This window comes from Sorex araneus, chromosome 4 (assembly GCF_027595985.1).
Source record: "Sorex araneus isolate mSorAra2 chromosome 4, mSorAra2.pri, whole genome shotgun sequence".
Taxonomy (NCBI): Eukaryota; Metazoa; Chordata; class Mammalia; order Eulipotyphla; family Soricidae; genus Sorex; species Sorex araneus.
This window is the reverse complement of record NC_073305.1, coordinates 58,621,775-58,645,691: the sequence shown is the minus strand read 5'-3', so window position 1 is coordinate 58,645,691 and position 23,917 is coordinate 58,621,775. Positions and strand designations below refer to the sequence as shown.

Sequence of the window (23,917 nt, the reverse complement as noted above, 5' to 3'; positions counted from 1 at the left end):
GAGAGAACCTGGCATTATAGAAGTATTTTTCTCCAAAGCACTAGATGTGACTCTATATTCAGAGGCCACTACATCTGCACTATTAATGCAGTGTCCATTAGTCTCATGTGGCTAAGTGTGTGAAATGTGACAACTTCAAATTGAAGATGCATTCTAAGTGTAAAATACTGATTTTGAAGATCTAATTACTAATTTTATAGCAGTTGCAATTAAAATAATTTTTATTTTAGCAAGTTTGACTTGTTTTATTAAAAGTGGCTACTATAGGAGCTGGAGTAATAGCACAGCAGGTAGGGCGTTTGCCTTGCATGCGACCGACCCGGATTCGAATCCCAGCATCCCATATGGTCCTCTGAGCACCGCCAGGGGTGATTGCTGAGTGCATGAGCCAGGAGTGACCCTTGTGCATCGCCAGGTGTGACCCAAAAAGCAAATAAATAAATAAATAAATAAAGGTGGCTACTATATTTGATATGCCAAAAACAGTAACAAGTCTCACAATGGAGACGTTACTGGTGCCCGCTCAAGCAAATCGATGAACAACGGGATGACAGTGCTACACTGCAGTGCTACTAGCAAATTTTAATTACTGAAGTGCGTTGGTTTGCATTTTGTTGCACAGAGGATGGAGATGAGAATAGATGGAACCAACCTCACTTTGCTTTTTTCGCCGATGGGGGTGTGATTTGGGTTTCAAGTGTAATGTTCAAGGCTATTTCTTGTTTTAAGTTCAGGAGTGATCCCTGATGGTGCCTGAGGAGACCATATGTGGCGCGGGGGATGGAACCACGTAAGCATGCAAGGCAAGCACTATCTTTTCAGTTCCAAGACTCACTGTGCTTAATAATTATTGAATAATCTTGATAAGCATAAGGAAGTTCATGCTGTCTTTTCAACATAGGTTTGATATTGTGTGTGTGGGATAACAATGTAAATGTTACTCTATGGCAAAATTTAGTAGTAGCCTATAAATATGCATTGACTCGAGATTAGAGAAAATGTGGGCACAAGAAAGACACTGAGATCTCTATCTTTCAGCTCCTGTACAGAGCCCTTCCTCCTAACCAAGCAATAAATATGTTTTATATATGTAAATTTATATATTTTGAATCTGACTATAGGAGGTTTGGTTTTCCTGATGGAGAAATTGGTTTTCCAATTTCTGGGACAGAAAAAAATAACTAAAGCATAACATATAGTTCACTGATACAAAGGACGTAAATGTTCAGGAAAGTTACAGTTTAAAGAAGAAAATGAGTCCTGCTGGGAGGAAAGAGGAGTCACGGTCCTGTACATCACTGACGGTATCTCTCCAGGAAAGCACAAGGGAAACTCATCAATGCAGGCATTCATTCTCTCTAATCTGCTCTAGCACTTTCCCTTCTTTCTCAGCCTGGAGTGTTTGTCCATTATTCTCACCAGATGTTTGTTACCACAACATTACTTTGGGTAAAAACTAAATGTTATGGGGAGGATGATGGTAGATATGACAATGTGTAGTCTGAAAAAACTTAGAGGATAAAGATTTTCTCCTACTCTTCTAAATCTATACCCATTGTGTATGTTTTGAAATAAAAATGGATGCATTTCATTTTATTAATACTAATACAAAAAGAGCTTGTTTTCCAAGTTTCCTACTTTTCATATTTACTTAATCTTCACTTTATATTCATATCTATTCTTTAATTATCTTTAAATCTTTGATAGAATTAGTCTCCTTATTCTTTTTCCAGAATTCTAGTTAATTTCTTGAACTGAAGAAATAGCTCAACAGGCTGGAGTACAAGCTTTACGTGCAGAAGCTCTGGGTTCAATCCTGGGCACCACATATTCTGCTGAGCACCACCAGGGTGGACTTGGAGCACTGTTAACGTGTCCCCAGTACAGTATCTATTTGACATTCTTGCTTTGCTTAGTTTTCTACATGTAGCATTGTCATCCTGTTGTTCATCAATTTTCTCGAGGGGGCACCAGTAACGTCTCCACTGTGAGACTTGTTGTTCTACATGTAGAGAAAATTTATTCTAAGATACATATTTTATTGGGCTTTTAGTATATCTAAAAATAACAGAGAGGAGGACTTTAGAAAAGCAGTGTAGTTCCCAATTAGAATTAATGACCTGTCTCCATTTAAATTTTCTCTAAAATCTCCCACTGTTGTATAATGACTTTATATCAACCATGTACACACCTTAAAACATTCCTATATTTTTAATAACTGCATTGCTAATGTGAATGAGAATACATATATTTCAGCTCTCTAGGCTTACTACAACTTAATTTTTTTATCCTTACTCACCCTATACCTATACATAATACACTGGTTTTAAATTTTTTTCACAATTGTTTTCTAAGTATTTAACCATATGATTTAAAAATCCTATTCTTATCTTCCTTTCCAAAAGTTAAAGCTTATTCCCTTTTTAGTATATTGGTCAGAATGTCTAAACAACTGATAAGAGGTCATCATTATCTTGTTTTTGTTTTTATAGGATCGCTTCCAAGTTTTAAAGGAACCATTTGTGTTACTTTAATTAATGTTAAAGATTTCTTTATTTTTTAGCAGTCGGGCAAGTATTTCCTGGTACAGTGCTGCTGTACCAAGCCCACCACAAATGCCGGTTCTCTCCACTATCATCTTAAGGTTCCCCCAGCCCCCGTTCCCCTTTAGCACTATTAGATTACAGCTCTATTGACTGTATCCAGGGTTTTTCCCATTGGGGACTGTCTAAGGCCTAATTTCATTCATCTTTTAAATTTAAGTAGTATTATTTTAATTTTTACCTTTTAGGTTACTTAATCAGTGCTCAAAAGGCCCTGGAGTCCCTTTTAGGATTATTTGCCTGGTGCTCAACACCAGCAATGTGGGGACCACTGGCTGTACTCAGGGGCTACTGTGCAGTGCCAGGAACTGAACCCAGACCTCTATGTGCTAGACATGTTTAGTTATAGCCCCTTTGAGTCCTGGCCCCTGGAACCATATTTAAAGAGCACCCTTGGCAAGGATATTAGCAACAGTTATCTTATGGATTCCTCATTTTCAAGTAAATGGATTAACTCAAATCAGTGGTTTTCATAGTTCTTAGAGCCATAGCAAGGCATGGAAGGGAAGACTAAATAGATTGAGTTTTTGGTCAAAGTTGGTCTACTTCTATTTCACATTTTTGAAAACATACTGAAAACCTTTAAAAGGGAATTTAATCAATATCCTCTTCTTAACTCTTTCCTAACTCAGAATTCTACAACCAAGTTCCATTTGCTTTATTTATGTTAATTTTATGGTAAATTAATTAAAATAACTTCCAGGGCCAGAAAGATAGCTAAATGGACTGGTGTAAATGTTTTGCATGCAAAAGGCCAAAGACTGAGAGCACTGTATAGTCCACTGAGCTGGTACCACCAGGAGTGACTATTAGAGGAACAGTCTCTAAGCACTGCTAGTGCTCCCAAAACATGTATTTTTAAAGTTAAAAAACATTATGGAGAACAAGATAAAAATTACGTATACAACTATTCAGTGTATGTAGAAGGATAGTAAAGAGCCTTCATTTCTAATAATAATCTGTGTGCAATAGATGCTCAATATTTATTGAGACTGAAAGGAAATGTACCAAAATATACTCATTTCTTGGTGGGGGGTGATGTGGAAGATAGGTCATTTTATTATTTTTGTTCTTTCAGGTGTTTACATTGAGAATATATCACTTTGATAGTTAAGGGAAAAACACCACATCAAGGTGATTTCTCAAGACTATGAAACTAGTTTGATTATTTTCTAGATATGATGATGATTTTCCACTATCTTACTTGCCTACATTTTCTATTATTTACCGTGCATTCAATACTAAGTGGATCGATCTTATATATCTACTCATATTTGTTCCAAGTCTCTACTTTTGTTTTGCTAAAAAGCTATCAGTACTATACTAATCTCTATGTAATAAGTTGGTATTACTATATATATCTCATAGTGCAGATGTTACTGGTAACCGCTCAAACAAATTGATGAGCAACGGGATGACAGTGATAGTGATACAATGATCTATATGAATATATATGGAAAGTGGGAAGGAGAGTTCTAAAAAGTTCTTGCTACCTGCAATATTATGTTATGCTATATATACATGTGTGTGTGTGTGTGTGTGTGTGTGTGTGTGTGTGTGTGTGTATGTATATGTTCAACCTTCTTTCCTATAATTTGCCAAGCGAGTTAGTGCTAGTATTCATGAACATTTATAGGATTACTCCATTCTTCTGGTCTTGGTCTTCCATAACAGTTCAACACAATGCCTTGCTTTCTGTCTATTCAACCCTAGCTCCAGATTCACTTTCTTTGTAAGTCTTCTTTGTAAATCTAGACTATTCTGCCCTTTAATAGTGCTCTATTTTTTTCACAATTACTGAGTAGTTCGGGTAATTTAATATTTGATCACACAAAGTTTATTTGTGTAACAACCTATATTATTGACTAAGTCTTTAAGTTTCTTGAACTCAGACTTACACTTATTTTTGATCTCATTTTCTGCCCAGAACTAACTCAATAGTTAGGCACACATTAGTTATTTGACCATTAAAAGAATGATGTCCGAAAATCAAAGAGGGTATTACCTGAAGTTGAATCTTCTAATTTAATTTTTATGACTTTTCACAGCAAATTTCAGATTATCCTATGTATTTCCACTTAAAAATAAATATTGCGAACACCATTGGGCAAGTAAGACATATGGCAATATAGAATGCTTTGGTAGCACTATGGCTGTGACTTAAATTACTGTGGATCAAACTGCCAGAAACTGAGAAGATAACTGAATTTTCCTCTTCCTTTATCCTCTAGTGAGGACAGAAGATAACTATATCATGCCTATCGATGAAAATATTTAACAATAAAAAACTGAAAACACTGCTTTATAACTTAAATAATATAGCCTTACTACCAAATGTTTTAGTCATAGGATCTCTTGGAAGCTTCAATGGAAGCAAACTTTAGGGTTTTAATTATGGATGAAGCCATACAATTCTGGAAGCAAAGTATAGCAAGCAGCCAAAAACGTTGCACATATGATTTTACTACAAATGGGCACATTGGCCAAATGGTGAGGCCCTGCGCAGTTGCACACTTTGACCACCTCCTCCATCATCATCAAAAGAAATGTAGGAAATCTGTTATCTAGGATATTGATTTTATGCGTTGACTGTGATACCAATAGGGCAAAATTCAATTATCTTGTTTTTTATGATATTAAATAGTTTTGCATTGGATCTAAATGCATGATAGGTACTTCATGGTGTTTTATGTCTTATAAAAAAAGATAAAAGATGGAAAGCTGCATCTTGTATTTCTTCTTGTGCAAAAATAAACTTAAAATTCCTTCTGTACATAGTGATTTTTTCTCCTAGACTTAAAACACTTATTGTAAGAAAAATTCAGGTTATTTTTTCATTTAAGAAAAAAAAAGGCTGGATCCTAGGATGCAGCTCAGTGGTAGAATATATGGATATAGGCCCTGGGTATGCTCATTTGTACCACTAGAAAAAGAAAAAGAAAAAAAAGAAACTAACTGTAGTTAATTCCTATGAAATAAGACTTTTTAAAAAAGATTTTTATCTGGTACTTGTCCACCTAATGAGTTTATAAATTATAATATGCCTCAGAACAAAGAAATTACTAATATCTTTTTAAAAGGTGGGGAAATTTATCTACTTGAATTATGGAAACTTACCTTTAAAAGATTAAGGTTCCTTTCAAAAGCAGTATCAGCTGCTTTCACCTGAGACGTCTTTTCCATAATTTGATCTTCAAATTTATTCTCCATTTGTTGAGTTAGCATTAATCTTTGTGATATTCTAAGACAAAAAATGATCAAGATTATATAAAGTATAAAAATCATTTGGTTTAACCAACATAAAAAAATTCATTTCTTAATTACACCCCACTTCAGTTCAACCTATTCTGAAACCCAATCATTAAGGTCAGAAACACAGTTCAATACATGTTCAAGTGGGCAAAATTATTTTTATTTTCATTAACATACATACCATAAGTACATGCTTCTGTTTTTTCAGCTTCTTTGGTCTTTTGAAATTATTTTAGAGTGTTGAAAGTATGTTTTAATTTTTTGGTGAAAATGCAAACTGTAATACATATCCCTTTGTACACATACTTATATATACCTCCCCAGACACATACATTGATATAACTTGCTATACGAAACCTTCTGCTTAACACTTCAATACCCCTGAATCTCATGTTACACATTTAGAATTGTGCTAAACTTCCATATGTTGGAAGAAGCAATAAAAATATTTTTTCCCTCTTTTTCCAAGAGAAAGATGATGGTTCCATATATGAGTGAGAGGCTCTGTGTATGTATGCATGCTCACCACAAGGTAAAACAGTAATTGAAGAAAAATGTAAAAAGTTGTAATTATCAAACTAAATTTTTGTTTATAAAATACTTTAGAAGTTTCTAACTGGCCCAATGCTGATCTTCTAGGTTTTTGGCTCTTTACAGTGATAAGAAAATATTAAATGGTTAAAAAATAGTATTCATAGCCATCTATTTCTTTAATAGGGAGATTTTCAAACACTGTTTCACATGGCTCTTCTTGAGGATACAATTAAAATTCTAGATCTAAGTGGTTAATTTTTGGTAAGGAAAGTATTGTAGAAAGCCAAGGAATAAGAGCTGGTTACTAAAGACAAGGAAAACAAGAGGCCATAACAGGAAGAAAAGACAGAGGAGGAGAAAGCTACTAAAAAATATAAGTGCAGTTTTGGTTATACCGTTTGCCAGGCCCAGGGGAAAAAGAAAATATAGGGCCTCTTGTTAAAAATTATGGATTTCAAGATGGCAACAGTAGAGCATTAAATCATGTACAGGCCTGTGACCAGTTGAAATAATCCCTGGGTAAGAGCCAGTGTGAAGCCTAGGAATATGAAAGGAAAAATGAATTTATCTAGATATTAGTAACAAAAGTAAAGTAATAGAGAACAGAATAATACCTTTTAAACTTTGCTCTTCTTAATAGACAGCGACATTCCCTACCACTCAAATCTTTCAAGTGTGAAACATTTAAATGACACACTTTCAGAATTTTTATGTTTTTGGGCCACACCTGGCTGATAAGCTCAGGGTTTACTCCTGGATTTGAGCTCAGGGAGCTGTATGTATTCCTGGACATCAAATGTGGGTCAGCCTTCAGTATGAGTTAGGTCTGAGTGCCAATACAAATGCTATTGTTCCCCACTTTTAAAGTTTTACGTCTTTCTGTGCACCCAGTATTCTACTAATAAAGTCAGTACAATTTACATACACCAGAATTTTAAAAGCAAACTTAGATTTCTTCATGTCTCTTAGAAAGGCAAATTTCTTGATCAAAGAAGTAATCCTAATCCAAGCTTCCTTATAAACTTTCTGCTAAATAGTAATAAACACTTAACATTACTTCTACCCTCAGCTTTATTTTTGATTAGCTTTAGTGCCTCAAACAACTGACTCTCTCAGAAGAGAAAAATAAAACTTGAGCTATATTAGGGGCTAGAGCACAGTATGCTGGGCACTTGCCTTGCATGTAGCTGACCTGGGTTTGATCCGTGGCACCCCATATGGTCCTCCAGCACCTCTAGGAGCAACTTCAGAGTGCAGAGCCAAAAGTAATCCCCGAGCGGTGTTGAGTGTGGCCCCCAAACAAAAAAAAACCCTTGAACTGTAATAATATATAAAAATAAAATGCACTTAAAATGCACTTAAAAGCTATTTTCCCATAATGCATAGTTTTTCTCATACCAGATGGGTCCAAGAATACCAGGAACCACGTAAACTCAATGTATTTCACATTCTCCCCTCTTTTTACCCCCTCAGTGTCTAACCTTAGTCAGAATTTTAAAACAAACAAGCAGTTGGTATTAAGATTTTATTGAATCAATAGAAAGAAATAAACACTCTATAAAAGTCAACACAGGAACAACACTGCACATGCATATGTGCACACACATAGAAAAGCAAACAACTGTGAGAACTGATTAGAGACTCATGGTCTCTATTAGAAGACTGCTCAGTTTTACATGTTTCTTCCGAACAGGGAAGTATGTTCATGTTCACTGGGGGAAAGCACAGTTGGATCCCTTTTACCTTACCTTGGCTGCTCTAGACACTGATGGAGAAAGTTTAGGAAAATACATTTTTCTTCTATTTTTGCTTTTGGGTTTTTGGAGCACACCCTATGATGCTCAGGGGTTACTCCTGACTCTGCACTCGGGAATTTTTCCTGGTAGAACTCAGGAAATCATACGGGATGTCAGGGACTGGGTCCGCTATGTACAAGGCAGGCACCCTACCTGCTGTACTATCTCTTCAGATGGGGAGAATACATTTTGATGCCACACTTTATATTATGAACAAGTTCACCTGGATGGAGTTGCTTGGGCAAAGATGACAGGGATCAAAGAGAACTGCTCTGAATGCTGTGAGCCTGAAGGTAAAGCATCTGGTCTGATGAAGATACTGAAGGTGCCTGCCCCAGGGGAAAAAAAGACAGGTGAAATTCCTTCCTGGAATGAAGCAGTGGCTTTCCTAAATGTAGTGAAATTTATTAATGACTGCTGATCTGCTGAGTGGTCAGCGCTGAGAAAGAATTCTTCTTTTACACACACACACACACACACGAGGGCATGTTCCTACTCCAGACTCAGGCGTCTCATAGGCGGGAGTGCAGGTCTCAGGACACACACACACACACACGGTCGTGTAGGGCTTTCCTACTCCAGACTCAGGAATCTCACACACACAGGAGGGAGTGTGGGGCTCAGGACACACAGACACACAGACACACAGACACACACACACACGAGGGCATGAAGAGTGTTCCTACTCCAGACTCAGGAGTCTCACAGACACAGAAGTGCACAACTCAGGGTACACACACAAACACACACACACACACAGGTGGGTGGCTAGACAATCTAACTTTCTAAAATTTAGGAGTCTCACACACACACAGGAGTGCAGGGCTCAGGAACACACACTCTCTCTCTCTCTCTCTCTCACACACACACACACACACACACACACACACACACACACACACAGCCCCCCCCCCCCGCCCCACGTGAGTGCAGGCTGTTCCTCCTCCAGGCTGTCTGGTCTTCAGCACCGCGGACAGCGGTCGCGGCCGGCCTTGACTCTTTGGCAGCAGGACCCGCGCGTGCGGCGCCCCGGCCCTTCCTCCTCGCGGTGTCGGTGCGGCGCCAGGGACCCTGGGAAGGCTCGGCCGTGCAGCCACTCACTTCCTCAGTCCCGCCGTCAGAAGGCACCTTTTGCCTCTCCACTCAAAGACCCGCCCTCCCGCTGCCCCAACTTCCTCCCGCCCAGAGGAACTTTCCTCGCTCCTCCGTGCTCCCCCGCCGCCATCCCGGTGGGGGGGAGGCTCGGCGCGCGGGCATCCGGGACCCCCACCTAGCGCCCGCTCGGCTGCGGGACTTCACTCACCGAGCGCCTCCCTGGGCGCTTCCGGGAAGGTGTCCGTTTCCGTGTCCACGCGCGTCCCGGAGCCGGCCTGGGCGTGGCCACGCCGCCATCTTGGCGTGAGCGAGGTGACGTCATCACGCCGCCACGAAGGCCGGCCCGGGCGGAGGCGGGTCCCGCGCTGACGCTCTCGGGGCTGCGGGCGCTCTGCGTCCCTAGCAGTCGCGGGTGCAGAGTGCTGGCGCTGGGAGTTCAGTCTCCAGGGCCCTGAAGAAGCAGCACCTGCACGTGCGGAAAGGGCTCCCGAGAACGCAGGGGCTTTGGGTTCGACTGTGCCTGAAAGGAACCCCGTGTGGGGCTTGGCAGGTGCACAGGTGCTGGCCGAACAGAGGACTTAGTTCTCCCAGGGCTTCTCTGCTGAAAACGCAGCAGAATCCCACCCCCCTCGCTCTTAGCTAGGACAGTAACGACGATCCTAACAACTGCCGTCAGGAGTTTCTGGCTTGCTTATTCTTAGCTGTTAATTTTCTAGCTTCGGTTCATTCGCTAAAACCTCTCAGTGTCCCGTCAGATGCATTTGACAAACAATCACGTTGTTTGTTGTTTGAGGCTGAGGGCTTTTTCATAGTTCAGGACACACTCTTGGTGCACCCCTTAGCATCATCCTTTCCCTCTAAATAATGGTGTGAGGTTTGCAACCTGATCTTACATCTTGAGGAAGAAATGACATAGTTTTCTTTTTTTTAGTATTCAAATCATTCTTTATTAGTTAAAACTATGGTATTCCTGTAGGTTGCTTAAAAAGATAGAAGAAAAATGAAATTTTCAGTGTATTGAATTGTTCAATATTCACATTTTGTATTTTACAATGTTTAAAATTTTAAATGTTTAAAATTTAAAAATAAATACATGGCAGTGTTCTAACTAGAAGTAATGTATCATTAATTGTTATAGATTATTTGTCTTCTCAGTCTTATTTCACTTCCTTCCTTCTTTCTTTCTTTCTTTCTTCCTTCCTTCCTTCCTTCCTTCCTTCCTTCCTTCCTTCCTTTCTTTCTTTCTTTCTTTCTTTCTTTCTTTCTTTCTTTCTTTCTTTCTTTCTTTCTTTCTTTCTTTCTTCTCTCTTTTTTCTTTCTTTCTTTCTTTCTTTCTTTCTTTCTTTCTTTCTTTCTTTCTTTCTTTCTTTCTTTCTCTCTTTCTCTCTTTCTCTCTTTCTCTCTTTCTCTCTTTCTCTCTTTCTCTCTTTCTCTCTTTCTCTCTTTCTCTCTTTCTCTCTTTCTTTCTCTCTTTCTTTCTTCCTCACCGCGAGATAGTTACATAGCTTTTGGGGTTTCAGTCATAAAACGCTCGGAAACCCATTCCTCAGAGTGTATATTTTCCACCACCAATATCCCCATATCCCTCCAGCCACCTCGCCCCGAGCCTGCCTCTATGGCAGGCACTTTTCATAGTTCTCTTCTTAAAGTGACTGTGTTGTAAATTGCAGAGTAAGGACTGTAATGCAGGTGTCTTTTTTTTTTGTCCCAACCCACAATGTCCAGAAAAAATTAGTTGCTACTTAGTTACCTTTGCACTTGATCTTTCTTTTCTTGGAAAATCCCCTTCCCTAAATACTTTCATAGACCCAGTTTCTCATCATTCATTTGCAACTTCCTAAAAAAAGAATCCCTGCATAAGGTCACATTTCCATCTTTCTATGTCCTCCCTTTCATGGGTTTTCTCCGCAGTACAGCACCATTTCACAGTATAAAATTACTTATTTGTTTACCAATACACCCCCTTACAACTTTGAACTTAAGTTATGTAACTTTGAACTTATGTCTTATTTGTTGCTACATGCTCAGCAACTAACATTTCTTGACATGCCCAAGGATATTTTTGAATCAATGGATAAAATAATCTTATGTATATTCTATTAGAATTTGTAAGAGTTCTGTATTTATTTGATAGGACTTTTAACAGCCTTAGTAAAGATGAAAGACAGACCTCTCTCAAAGGGTCCTGTTTTCCTGAAAAGAAATTGAACTTTTTGCATGGTTACATCCCATTCTCATCTAACAAATGAGGATTTTCCTTAATTTTATAGTGGTTTGCATAAATTAGAGAATAAGAGACTGTATATGTATAGTTTGTGTAAATTTGTATAGTCGCACAATAGGGACACTTTAAGCCTTTCAACTTTGAGCTGAGTTTTTTGTTTTACTTGGGGGCCACTCTCAGCTGTGCTTATTCCTGGCTCTGCTCTCAGGGCTCAGCGAACTATATGTAGTACTAGGGATCAAATCTGGCTTGACCAAGTGCAAGGTAAGCACCCTCCCTGCTGTACTATCTCTCTGGTCCTGGGTTGAGATTATTTTTTTAGGTGAGAAACTTTTTTTTTTGGCTTTTGGGGCCACACCCATTGATGCACAGGGATTACTTCTGGCTCATGCACTCAGGAATTACTCCTGGCGGTGCTCAGGGGATCATATGGGATGCTGGGAATCGAATCCATACCGCATGCAAGGTAAATGCCCTACCCGCTGTGCTATTGATCCAGCCCCATTAGGTGAGAAACTTAACAGCAAACCAAGAAGTGCTTTGGAAAATTTCTTACGGGTGATTTTTTTTTTAAATAGTACTGAAAATTCATTGAAGATGCTCAGCTTTTATCTAGATTGTGGTTTTTTTTAAAAAAATATATTGTAAAAGCACTTACTTCCTATGTAGAAATCGGCTAGTAGCTCCCCTCATGATTGAACCCCATCTTTTTGAACTATGAGTTGCAGCTCCATATGGGATAACTTAATGTGGAGGTCATGAAAAAATGTTTAAAATTTGTTCAAAAATAAATTCCTTTATCTTTACTATTAGTCATCTTTTGATGTGTATACCTCTATAATGCTGTCTAAAAGTATTTTGGGTAAAAGTTTGTGCTTGAAAAAAGTTTGAAGAGCCCTGATCTAGCCCACAGCTGATACTCGTCTATAAGACACCTGACTGGGGAGGAATAATCACTGGCTATTATATAACCTGTTAGGATGCAGCTACTGTATTTCTTGGGTAAGTTTGGGTGCTTTCTCAAGTGACATATTCATGGTTTACCTGTAAATTATTGCAACCTGCTAAAATTACACCTGCCCCATAATTGGGTATTCTGTAAATATGTAGTGAAGCTAAATTTCCTGAGAATGTTCTAATTGTTTCCTTAGCTTCATCATATAGAGTGTTGCCATTGTTTAGAGTGTTTATTGTCAATTCTATCTATCTATCTGTCTATCTATCTGTCTATCTATCTATCTATCTATCTATCTATCTATCTATCTATCTATCTATCTATCTATCTATCTATCTATCTATCTGTGAACATCTGTATTATAGGTTTCTGCCCTAAAGTACTTAGAACCAGGCTGGGCTTAGGGTATACATAAAAAAGCTAGAGAATGACAACAGATAACATGAAAACTATTTATTGAGTGCTTATTCTGTACTAGGCACTTTGCATAACTATATCGCCTAATCCTTTGAACAGTGCTAGGAAGAATACTGAACTTTTCCTTATTTTTATAAGTAAGAAAATAAGCTTAGAGAATAATTTACTTAAGATCACTTGCTAGTAAATTAATTCCATCTTGTTCTATGTTTGTATTCTAAGAAACTGCTATCACCAGAATGTTTAATTTCAAAGTATTCTTCAGATTGTAAGAGAACTAGAGAAGAAAGGAAAGCACTCTAGGCTGGCGTAGTCTAGAATAGATACTTTGGATTACTGAGGTGAAGTTTGAAAATGGAGGTTTGTTCTTGTAATTAGGCATCACAAGTGGGAGGAGAGTAGGTGTGATACTTTAAATAAAGGAGGCAGCATACAGAAGAGTGTGTATGGGAGTATATCTGTGGTGAGAACCAATAGAAAAGAAGCATTAAGGGGAAAAAGGTTTTCTCATTTCCCCCAGTTTTGAAGACTTCATTTCTGATACCGGAGAAGTTCAAAATAGAAGTTTGTCTGCTATTTTTACTATAAGTCAAATTGCTTTGTACAGTTGCTTTTCTTTACTTTGAAGTAAAATCATTAGAATTTTATCTTTACCACAGACTCCGGCTGGAGCAGTAGCACAGCAGATAGGGCATTTGCCTTGCACACAGCCGACCCAGGTTCGATTCCTCCACCCAGCTCGGAGAGCCTGGCAAGCTACCGAGAGTATCTCACCCACACAGCAGAGCCTGGAAAGCTACCTGTGGCATATTCAATATGCCAAAAACAGTAACAAGAAGTCTCACAATGGAGATGTTACTGGTGCCCACTCAAGCAAATAGATGAGCAATGGCATGACAGTGACAATGACCACAGACACTATTGCCTATCTTAGCACTGTAGCACTGTCATCCCATTGTTTATCGATTTGCTTGAGTGGGCACCAGTAATGTCTTCATTGCGAGACTTATTACTGTTTTTGGCATATTGAATACACCATGGGTAGCTTGCCAGTCTCTGCTGTGCGAGTAATGTCTTCATTGCGAGACTTATTACTGTTTTTGGCATATTGAATACACCATGGGTAGCTTGCCAGTCTCTGCTGTGCGAGTAATGTCTTCATTGCGAGACTTATTACTGTTTTTGGCATATTGAATACACCATGGGTAGCTTGCCAGTCTCTGCTGTGCGGGCAGGATATTCTCAGTAGCTTGCCGGGCTCTCTGAGAGGGACAGAGGAATCGAACCCGGGCTGGCCGCGTGCTAGGCAAACGCCCTACCCGCTGTGGTATCACTCCAGCTCAGCAACAATATATTTATTACCTATCTTATTATGGAAAAAATATTCTATACTCAGAATGTACCTGAAGTACTTTAAATTTACTCTTATAGATTTTGATCAGAGAAAAATTACAATCACATACCTCTTTGGGGGGCTGGAGCGATAGCACAGCAGTTGGGTGTTCGCCTTTCACACAGCGGACCTGAGTTCGATTCCTCCGCCCCTCTTGGAGAGCCTGGCAAGCTACGGAGAGTATCGAGCCCGCGTGGCAGAGCCTGGCAGCTACCTGTGCTTATTGGATATGCCAAAAACAGTAACAATAAGTCTCTCAATGAGAGACATTACTGGTGCCCACTCAAACAAATCGATGAGCAACGGGATGACAGTGACAGTGACCTCTTTGGGAACTTTTGTCAATGAATCAGCTATCATCTCAGTCCAATAAAAGTCAGTAGCAATGCAAGTGCTTCACCAATACAATAGATAAATTATTATCTCAGTTGGTGCCTACATTATAGACATTCTTTTGTTTTGTTTTGGGGCCACATCTGGCAGTGATCAGGGGTTACTCCTAGCTTTATGCTTAGGAATTACTCCTGGTGGGCTTGGGGACCATATGAGATGCTGAATATTTGGAGTCAGGTTGGCCATGTGCAAGGCAAATGTCCTTCACTCTGTAATATTGCTCTGGCTTCTACATTATGGACATTCTTAGGTAAGAGAACAAGGCTATGCTGATAAAACTATGTTCAATCTTAGAGATTTCTGGTGAAAAGTTGCATACACCTTTTCCTTCTTGAGAGAACAAATAAATCTTGCTAGCTCTGAAATTCACTTGAGAAAGCCATGGAATTTTCAAATGAAAATACACACAATAATTTTTAGGAAATAATTGGTATGTTGTATGCATAAGAAATAGGTATGCATTTTACTTCTCAAATTTCAGTAATTTAAGGCGAACAGAATCCTTTTAAATTGTCACACTTCCAACTGTGTATCATTAACAAAGGCATTCCTTTTGCAGTCTTGTTTCCTTGATTTCCCAGAGGTTTCCAATTCATTCGTTAGTCTCTCTAGAACTCTTTAACCCAGGCTTTTCTTGAAATGGGAATTTCTCTTTCGTAGTCTTTCTGACTATTTTTTAATTTTTTCCATAGTTTTCTTCACCATTTGTCCTAATAATTCTATATCAACTTTATCATTAATCCACTATTAAGTAATTCAGAACCTTCATAGGTGCAGAACTTGATTACTTGGTTCGTATGCCATTGTTCTAGTCATATTTTCATCATCATTTCCTGTATAATCTCAAAAACTTTCAAATGCATTTATACTTTCCTTTGAAAGAACTGGAGTTGCAATTTTACTGCATTGCAATCTCTTTTTTTAGGATCTAATGATGTGTAAAAATATCATCAGAAAAGTCTACATTGGCTCAATGCATTTAGGACAGATAATTTAAAAGCATACCCCCCTCTACCTCTTCATCCACCCCCCACCCCACATATCTTTCAGTTTATGAAAACAGTATGAGTGGTGCTGGAGCAATAGCACAATGGGTAGGGCATTTGCCTTGCACATGGCCGACCTGGGTTTGAGCCCCGGCATCCCATATGGTTCCCCGAGCACCACCAGAAGTGATTCCTGAGTGCAGAGCCAGGAACAACCCCTGAGCACTGCCGGGTGTGACCCAAAAAGCAAAAAAAAAAAAAAAAGAAAAAGAAAACAATATGAGAAAATCTTGTCGTAGTTTTAATATTTTATGTGAATATATTACTTAGCATTTTAGGTCTTATTTTCAAATCTGATTTTACTCTTTTCAGTTCTATTTAGTAACGACTTTCACATATTGGAAGCTGATTGATTATATTGATGGTTTATCTTACAATTACAGAAGTGGATATGGATGCCCTTTTTAGCATAATAATATACATGGGGAATTGGCACTTTCCCGACAACCATATTTTTCTAATTAGAAAGATGAACTCATTGTTTAATTATTTTGTGGGGGACTGTTTGGGTCACATCCAGTGGTGCTCAGGGATTACTCCTGGCTCTGCATTCAGGAATTACTCCTGGCAGTGCTTGGGGCATAATATGGGATGCTGGGGTAGAACCCAGGTCAGCCGCATGCAAGACAAGCACCCTATCCTCTGTACGATTTCTCCAGGCCCCTCTTTAATATTTTATATTATGTCTGCATTTCTTTTGTTGGAGCAGGGGTGGTTTACACACCTGGCAATGCTCAGGGCTTACTCTTGGATCTGTGCTCAGGGTTCACTCCTACAGGACTTGGGGGAATCATATGGAGTGCCTGAAACTGAATTCCGGTCAGCCAAATGCAAAGCGAGTGACTACTGCTGTACTCTCTCTCCACCCTCAGGTCTGAATTTCCTATCTGTGGAAATTAAAAAAGGTAAACAAGGAAGCCAGAGGAAAAAACTGAAAATTAATTTTCTTTAAGGTTATTAATATTTTTCCACAAGTCCAAACTTGTATTGGGTAGCTCTTTAGTTTGTTTATACATTCCAAAGCAGTGTTTAAATTAGATTAAACATAAGCCTCACTTTTATACTAACTTAAAATATTTGTAACCACTGTAAATGTCAGTAGCATTTTGAAGATTGTGTTGTTATCTTTTACAATTTTGTTATCTGAAGAATGTGTTTGATATGAAATAGGAGCTAAACATGTTGGCTTAAATTCCTAAAAAATTCCAAGAAAATTAATAGAAGGAGAAAGAAATGGATTCATTTTAACTCTAGATGGCAGTTAAACACAGCTAACAAAGACTAACTTGTTTGAATAGAGAAGCACAAAAATAATAACACATATTCTATTCTATTATCCAGTTAATTATATTCTTAAAACAATGTCTTAGATTGATATTATTAAACAAACTTGTATATAATGTAATTACACATAGTAAAATAGTGTAGGACTGTAATTGCAGGCTAGTTTTCAGCTGATAATAAAGCATACACCTGTGTAATGGTTTGTGTTGCTTGTATCTCATTTTGTCATTTTTAGTAACATTTAATTCAGTGTAGTTTCATTTTATGTACAATTATTTACCAATATTAATTCAAACAGTATGCCATTGGGAAAACTATTATAGATTTAATGTCCCAAAGTTTTTAAATCTCAGCAAAGGCTATATTTATGAAGAAAATTGTTCTTTGAAAGGGCACTTCATAATCTGGAGCTGATAGCCACAAGTGTCTGTTTGACGTTGCATTTTACTTTAACTTACTGTTCATTAAAATATACTTTGGAAAAGACACTTCTACTTATGTTTATTCACTTCACAATGCTGGCATTGCAAATGGCTTTTGGGACACTCAGATCATATTTCTGATAGTAATTTTAGGGAAAAGAAAAAACTTGCTAGATCACATTTGGTTCTTGTCATTACCTCTGGCATATGATTACTATACATTGATATGGTATTTAGCAAATAAAATTAAAGGTTGTAATGCAGCTTCAGTGAGTTTATTCTGATTCTTCAGGTAACTTGGAAAAGGATGCATTATATTTTGAAATAACTAATCCTTTTATTTTGGTGGGATGAGGGTGCCAAGACTTCAATGCAGGGCCTCATACGTGTTAGGTTTGTGTACTTCCATTTGATCTCTATTCCGGACCATCTCATCTTTTACCAGGTTTCCCTTATCCACAGATCAGTGTGTCACAATATTTTTGTCATTTTGGGAGGCCACACCCAGCAGTGCTCAGGCCTTTCTTCTGGATCTGTGCCCAGGGATCATGCCTGGTAGGCTCAGGGGTGCTGGAGAGAGAACTTGGGTCAGCTTTGTACACAGCAATTATCCTACCCATGTACTGTTTCACCAGCCTTCCTATCAGAATGTTTGTATTTGTTGTTCCCCTGAGCTGTAAAGAACCCTTTCTCACCCACCTTTCAAAAACTAGTCTCTCGGGTCCTGAGAAATAGTACAGGGAATAAAGAATTTGCAAGCAGACAGCCCTGGTTTCATCCCTCGCACTGCATCTTATCCCCCAAGTGCCAGCAGGAATGTTGTCAGGAGATGATCTCTGTGCCCCGAGCCAGGAGTAAGACTTGACCTCCCCGCAACATCTCTCGCCATCATTTGCTGCCTTCCTACTGTACTTTATTGTTTTACCCGCGCATTGTTGAATATTGCTTACTTTAAAATTATATGGACAGGGACTTGGGAAAGAGTACAGAGGATAGGGCATTTATCTTGCATGCAACCGACTGGAGTTCAATCGTCAGCACCACGTATGCTCCCCCAAAGCCTGTCAGGAGTGAATTGTGAGTGCAGAATACATTAAAGAACTTTGACTTTTACAGTGATAAGTTTTATTTTTTTAAAGGAAAGGTAAAAAGGACAGTTTGCTATATTTGAACAGACTGCAGTTTCAGATTTGCCACTTAATAATTAAGTTTTATCATTGTCAAGAAAGGGAAAATATTGACTTCTTTCTATTCTTCACACTCACATCCTCCCCTCCCAACCCCCAACCTTCAGTGTTAGAAATCAAATCCATAGTGTCAGCAGTCAAATCCCTGCCCTCACACAAGGGCTGTACCACTGAACCACATTACTGGTCTCAGGGGACCATACAGAATACCGGGGATTGAACTCGGGTTTTACCTATTTCAATGGCATTTATGAGAAAGTATGTCTGTGTTATGAGACTACCACACAGTTTTGTTATACGTGATAAAAATTTTGTTATAAATTGTTTATCTTAAGCTTAGTTTTATCTCATGGATTTTGGCTTCCATGACAGCAAGGTCCTAGTGTATTTTGGTTCTGATTTATTTCATAAAAATTGCCAGTTCATATTTCTTTAAAGGTTGTATCTTCTTCCATCTGAGATAGCATGAACTGAAAAGACTGATAAAACTATATTTAGCATGTCACTGTCACTGTCATCCCATTGCGCATCGATTTGTTCAAGCGGGCACCAGTAACATCTCTTATTGTGAGACTTATTTTTACTGTCTTTGGCATATTGAATACGCCATAGGTAGCTTGCCAGGCTCTGCCGTGAAGGTGCAATACTCTTGGTAGCTTGCTGGGCTATCCTAGAGGGGCGGAGGAGGAAATAAAAGTATTTAGCAATACTCTTAATAATAATAGAAATACTTTTTTTTTATAATAGATCTTGCAGTAGTATCCTTTGACTTATATTTCTTGTTAGACTTTTTGAATTAATTGTACAATGTTGTTTTAGACTTAGAGAACTGAGTAGTCAGTTTTAATTCTGGAACCTAACAAAAGTTAACTCTCAAAATTCATTAATAAGTACATAATTTAATTTTTAAACCCTCAGAATAAAATTTCTCAGGAAAACAGGACTAGCAAATTATTGAGGTATTTCAATTTTTGAGGGGGTAACACCCAGTGATGCTGGGGGTTACTCTTGGCTCTGCACTCAGAAATTGCTCCTGGTGGTGCTTGGGGGACCATATGGGATGCTGGGGATTGAACTCCAGTTGACTTCATGCAAGGCAAATGCCCTACCCACTGTACTATCTCTTTGGCCCCATGAGGCATTTCTTAAAATTGCAAAATACTATTATTCACAGAAAAAAAATCATTGATCCAACTAGTATTTTTTAAAGTATGCTTTACAAATGATGCTTTTAAAAAGTAGTTTATTGTTGTGTTTCTTTTATTTATTTATTTATTTATTTATTTTTTTGGTCACACCCGGCAATGCACAGGGGTTACTCCTGGCTCTGCACTCAGGAATTATCCCTGGCAGTGCTCAGGGGACCATATGGGATGCTGGGATTCGAACTCGGGTCGGCCGCGTGCAAGGCAAACGCCCTACCCACTGTGCTATCGCTCCAGCCCCTGTTGTGTTTCTTTTTAAAAAGTATGTATATTTTTGGTTTTTGAGGGGAGGCCTTACCTGGCAATGCTCAGGACTCACTCATGGTAGGGTTTAGGGGACTGTATGTGGTTTTGGGGATCAAATCCTGGTTGGCTGCATGCAAAGCAAGTGCCCCGCTTGCTGTTCTGTTACTCTGGCCTTAATTTATACTTTTTAATTTCCTTTAGCACAGAGCTATGAATAAGCTCTGAGTACAGCTGGGTGTGGACCAACCACCAGAAAAGAAAAATATTTAAAAAATTATTTGGGGTAATATGATTTACAATAGTAATAATGACAGAATTATATGCATAAAACATTCTAGCACCTCACCCTTCACCAGCATGTGAGCTTCTCTTCACAGTGACCCTTCTTACTCCACAATACCAGCCTCCCCACATCAGTGAGGTACTCCCTAATAAAGACAGGTTCTCAATTTCTGTTGTGTTTGGACATTTGTTGTCTCCTTACTATTTTTTTATATGCCAGATATAAGTGAGATCATTCAGTATTTGTCCTTCTCCTGATTAACTTCACTCAGCATGATCCTTCAGTATCACTTTTTTTTTATCTTTCTCTTTATTTAAACACCATGGCTTACAAAGTTGTTTATAACGCATTTGTTACAGGCATTCAGTATTCTAACACCAATCCCACCACCAGTGTTACCTTCCCTCCACCACTGTCTCCATTTTCCTAACCACCCCCCAAACCTGCCCCACTACTAGGCACAAAATGATTTATTTTATATTGCTTGTTACAGCTAAATGGCTAGTGGAATTATCCAAAAATACTCCAGTGAAAGAAAACTTGTGAAAATTGTTATATCACACCACGGGAGCATTGAGTCCTTGTCTGAGGTTTATTAAGCTGTTGTTGTTAGTGGAGCCTCCTGTGTTATTGTTTGAGCTTAGTTGACTCAATGTTACTTTCCCATCTAATTTGTTGTGCTTGGTACTGGGGTGTCAGTATTGTAGAATGCTCCAGAAAATCCAGAATATTTAACTGGGTAATGGTTTAATGTTTACATTATAGCACTATCATAGCATTATTGTCCCTTTCTTCATGGATTTGCTCGAGTGGGCACCAGTAACATCTCCATTGTGAGACTTGTTACTGTTTTTGGCATATGGAATACATCACGGATCCCATGCGGGAAGGGAGATGCGTGCTGAAAGTAGACTAGAGACTGAACATGATGGTCACTCAATACCCCTATTGCAAACCACAACACCCAAAAGGAGAGAGAGAGAGAGAACAAATTGGAATGCCCTGCCACAGGGGCGGGTGTGGTGGGGGCGTTGGGATTTGGGGGTGGGAGGGATACTGGGTTCATTGGTGGTGGAGAATGGACACTGGTGGAGGGATGGGCTCTCGAACATTGTATGAGGGAAACACAAGCACGAAAATATGTAAATCTGTAACTATACCCTCACGGTGACTCACCAAATAAAAAATAAATAAATTTATAAAAAAAGAAAGAAATTGAATTGAATAAAATGAAAAAAATATGTCATGGGTAGCTTGCCAGGCTCTGCAATATTTACATGTCCTCCCCCTAAAAAAATGAGTTTATATGGTAATCGTTGTGTAATGTGGGTGTGGCTGCCAGTCTTCCAGAATTATGGAAGGAGGGTAGAAGGAGGCTACATACAAGAGTTCTCAGCTTAAAGACTGAGGTACCTGGAATTTTTAGCAGTTTGATGTCTCTGCAGAACTTTGTCATGAGGCAGTGGAGTTGGGCCATTGTCAAGGTGGAAGCTGTGAGGGTGTGGGTGCGGCTGCTGGAGCTGGGAACTCAGTCCACCTCCTCTCCAGAGGTTTTAGCTGGGATGCTGGTGTACCCGTGGATTTTTATGACTAATTGATTTCTTCCCAGATTTAATCATGAGTTTGCACATTATAAGATTTAATCATAGGATGATGGATGAGCTTACGTGGTGGTGGTCCTGGTCCAGTGTTTCTTAACCTTTTCCTGTGGACGCCTTCTGACCTTGTTTCCTTTCTCTGGTTGCCCTGTCCTACTGATTGGCCCTGCTAGTTCTGTGGTGTGCCCACTCACACCCCCACTTATGTGACTTTCACCTGTGACCCTGTTAGAATATCCCGATGGCTCAGTGAGGTTCATATGGCCCTCTGTTGAGAAGTAGAGTTTTATTGGATGCTGCTGTGGCAACTCTCTGCCAACTACAGCAGAAGTTGTACTTATAGTAGATAGAAAATGTGTACATAAAAGGAGCCTGGCAGGGGTGAACTGTCAGAAGTGGCATATCACTTTGCCAATTCTTGATGAACCGAAAGAAAGCTCAAGGCAGGTACTCCTCATCCATAGTTTCAGAGAAGTTAGTTAAAGGAAATGAGTTTTAAAAAGGCTGGCAGATGTTTAGGAGAATCCCAATAATGAACTTCCTGGTTTCAGTCAGCAACATATAATGGTTAACTGCTGTCATTATTCATGCGTACACATAATTTATTTTGTATATTTTAATGAAAGACATTTGTTCACTGTGTTGAATGAGTACAAGAGCCGTTTGCTAATGTACTGCTTTCAACTTAAATCACGGAGGCATTTTTACTATTATTATTCAAATAGGGATTCAAGTGCTTGCTATCACTAGATGATAAGGTTACAGGCTTTTATGGAAAATAAGAATAATTAAATACAGAGTAGAGATATATATCATTATGTGACCATCAGTGCCTAATAAAATTTGTTTAAAGTTAGAAAAGGATAACTGAATTTGAACTAAAATTTTACATTGTCTTACAAATACATGTATATAGAGGAAGTCTTATCAAAAACTTGTAAGAAAATCTGGTCTATCTTTGAGAAAGGCATATGTTCTGGAGAAAAATATAAGAAAACTGAGCTGACTTAGAAGAATAGTTTTGTACTCTGTGAGAATTCCACTATTATACACATATCTTCAGTTGCTCTTACATTTAGGCAAAGCCCAAACTCCTTACTTTGATTCTTGAGGTTTTCAGTATTATGAACCTCAATCCAGGTTTTCTAAATTCAACTCATTTTTTGGGTGATGGAGATTTTCTAAATTCAACTCATTTTTTGGGTGCTGGGATAGCACCCAGCAATGCTATCCTATTTCCTTTTTCTTGCATGGTTCGGGCTACCATGTGTGGTGCTGGAAATTTGAACCAAGATTGCAGCAACATACAAGGCATTTGCCTTAACTTCTGTACTATATTTCTCTACCCCATCTCAGTTTTTTAGAATTAAAATTTTATTTTGTGCAAGACTTTCTCTAATAATGATACAGAAAATTGTCATGTTACCTATTTTGTCACCAAAAGTTATCTTTTATAAGGTCCAGCTAGTTTTGTTTTGTTTTTCTCTCCATTAAATACTGTGGCAATTATTTGGCCCAAATTATTTAAAAATTAGCAAAAAAATCAATTTATCATTGTTTTAGAAGTCTGGTACGTTTCTTAAAAGATTGGTTTTGAATCTCTATGATCTGGATGATCTACTGCACTCACCCATATGAGACATTTATAAATTAATTTGCAGGTTGGGGAAATTATTCAGTGGGTTGGAGCACCTACTTTGCATGCTGGAAACCAGGGTTCAATCTCCAGCAACTGCATGATCCCCCAAGCATCATGCTTGGAGTATCTCCCAAGCTCCCCTGGGTATGCACTGTAGCACTGCACTGTCATCCCATTGTTCTTCCATTTACTCGAGCGGGCACCAGTAACGTCTCCATTGTGAGACTTGTTACTGTTTTTGGCATATTGAATACAAAAACCTCAAAAATAAATAAATGGGGTTGGGGAGGCATAGGAAATATTTAATTTAGTAGAGAATATTTGGTTATATGGTAAAGCTTAAAG

General features: G+C 38.6%; 1 protein-coding gene across 1 annotated transcript in view; it reads right to left on the bottom strand.

The window, feature by feature from the left end:
• The window catches only part of CEP15 (centrosomal protein 15), a 31,274-nt gene extending 9,462 nt beyond the window's left edge, over positions 1–21,812 (bottom strand). Inside the window, exons 1-4 of the mRNA XM_055136676.1 lie at positions 21,749–21,812; positions 9,489–9,731; positions 8,409–8,514; positions 5,721–5,844 (exon numbers count right to left, since the gene is read on the bottom strand). Of these exons, the coding sequence (XP_054992651.1) occupies positions 5,721–5,844; positions 8,409–8,514; positions 9,489–9,731; positions 21,749–21,812 (537 nt within the window). The remainder of the gene's footprint in view (positions 1–5,720; positions 5,845–8,408; positions 8,515–9,488; positions 9,732–21,748) is intronic.
• Positions 21,813–23,917: the final 2,105 nt, after the last annotated feature.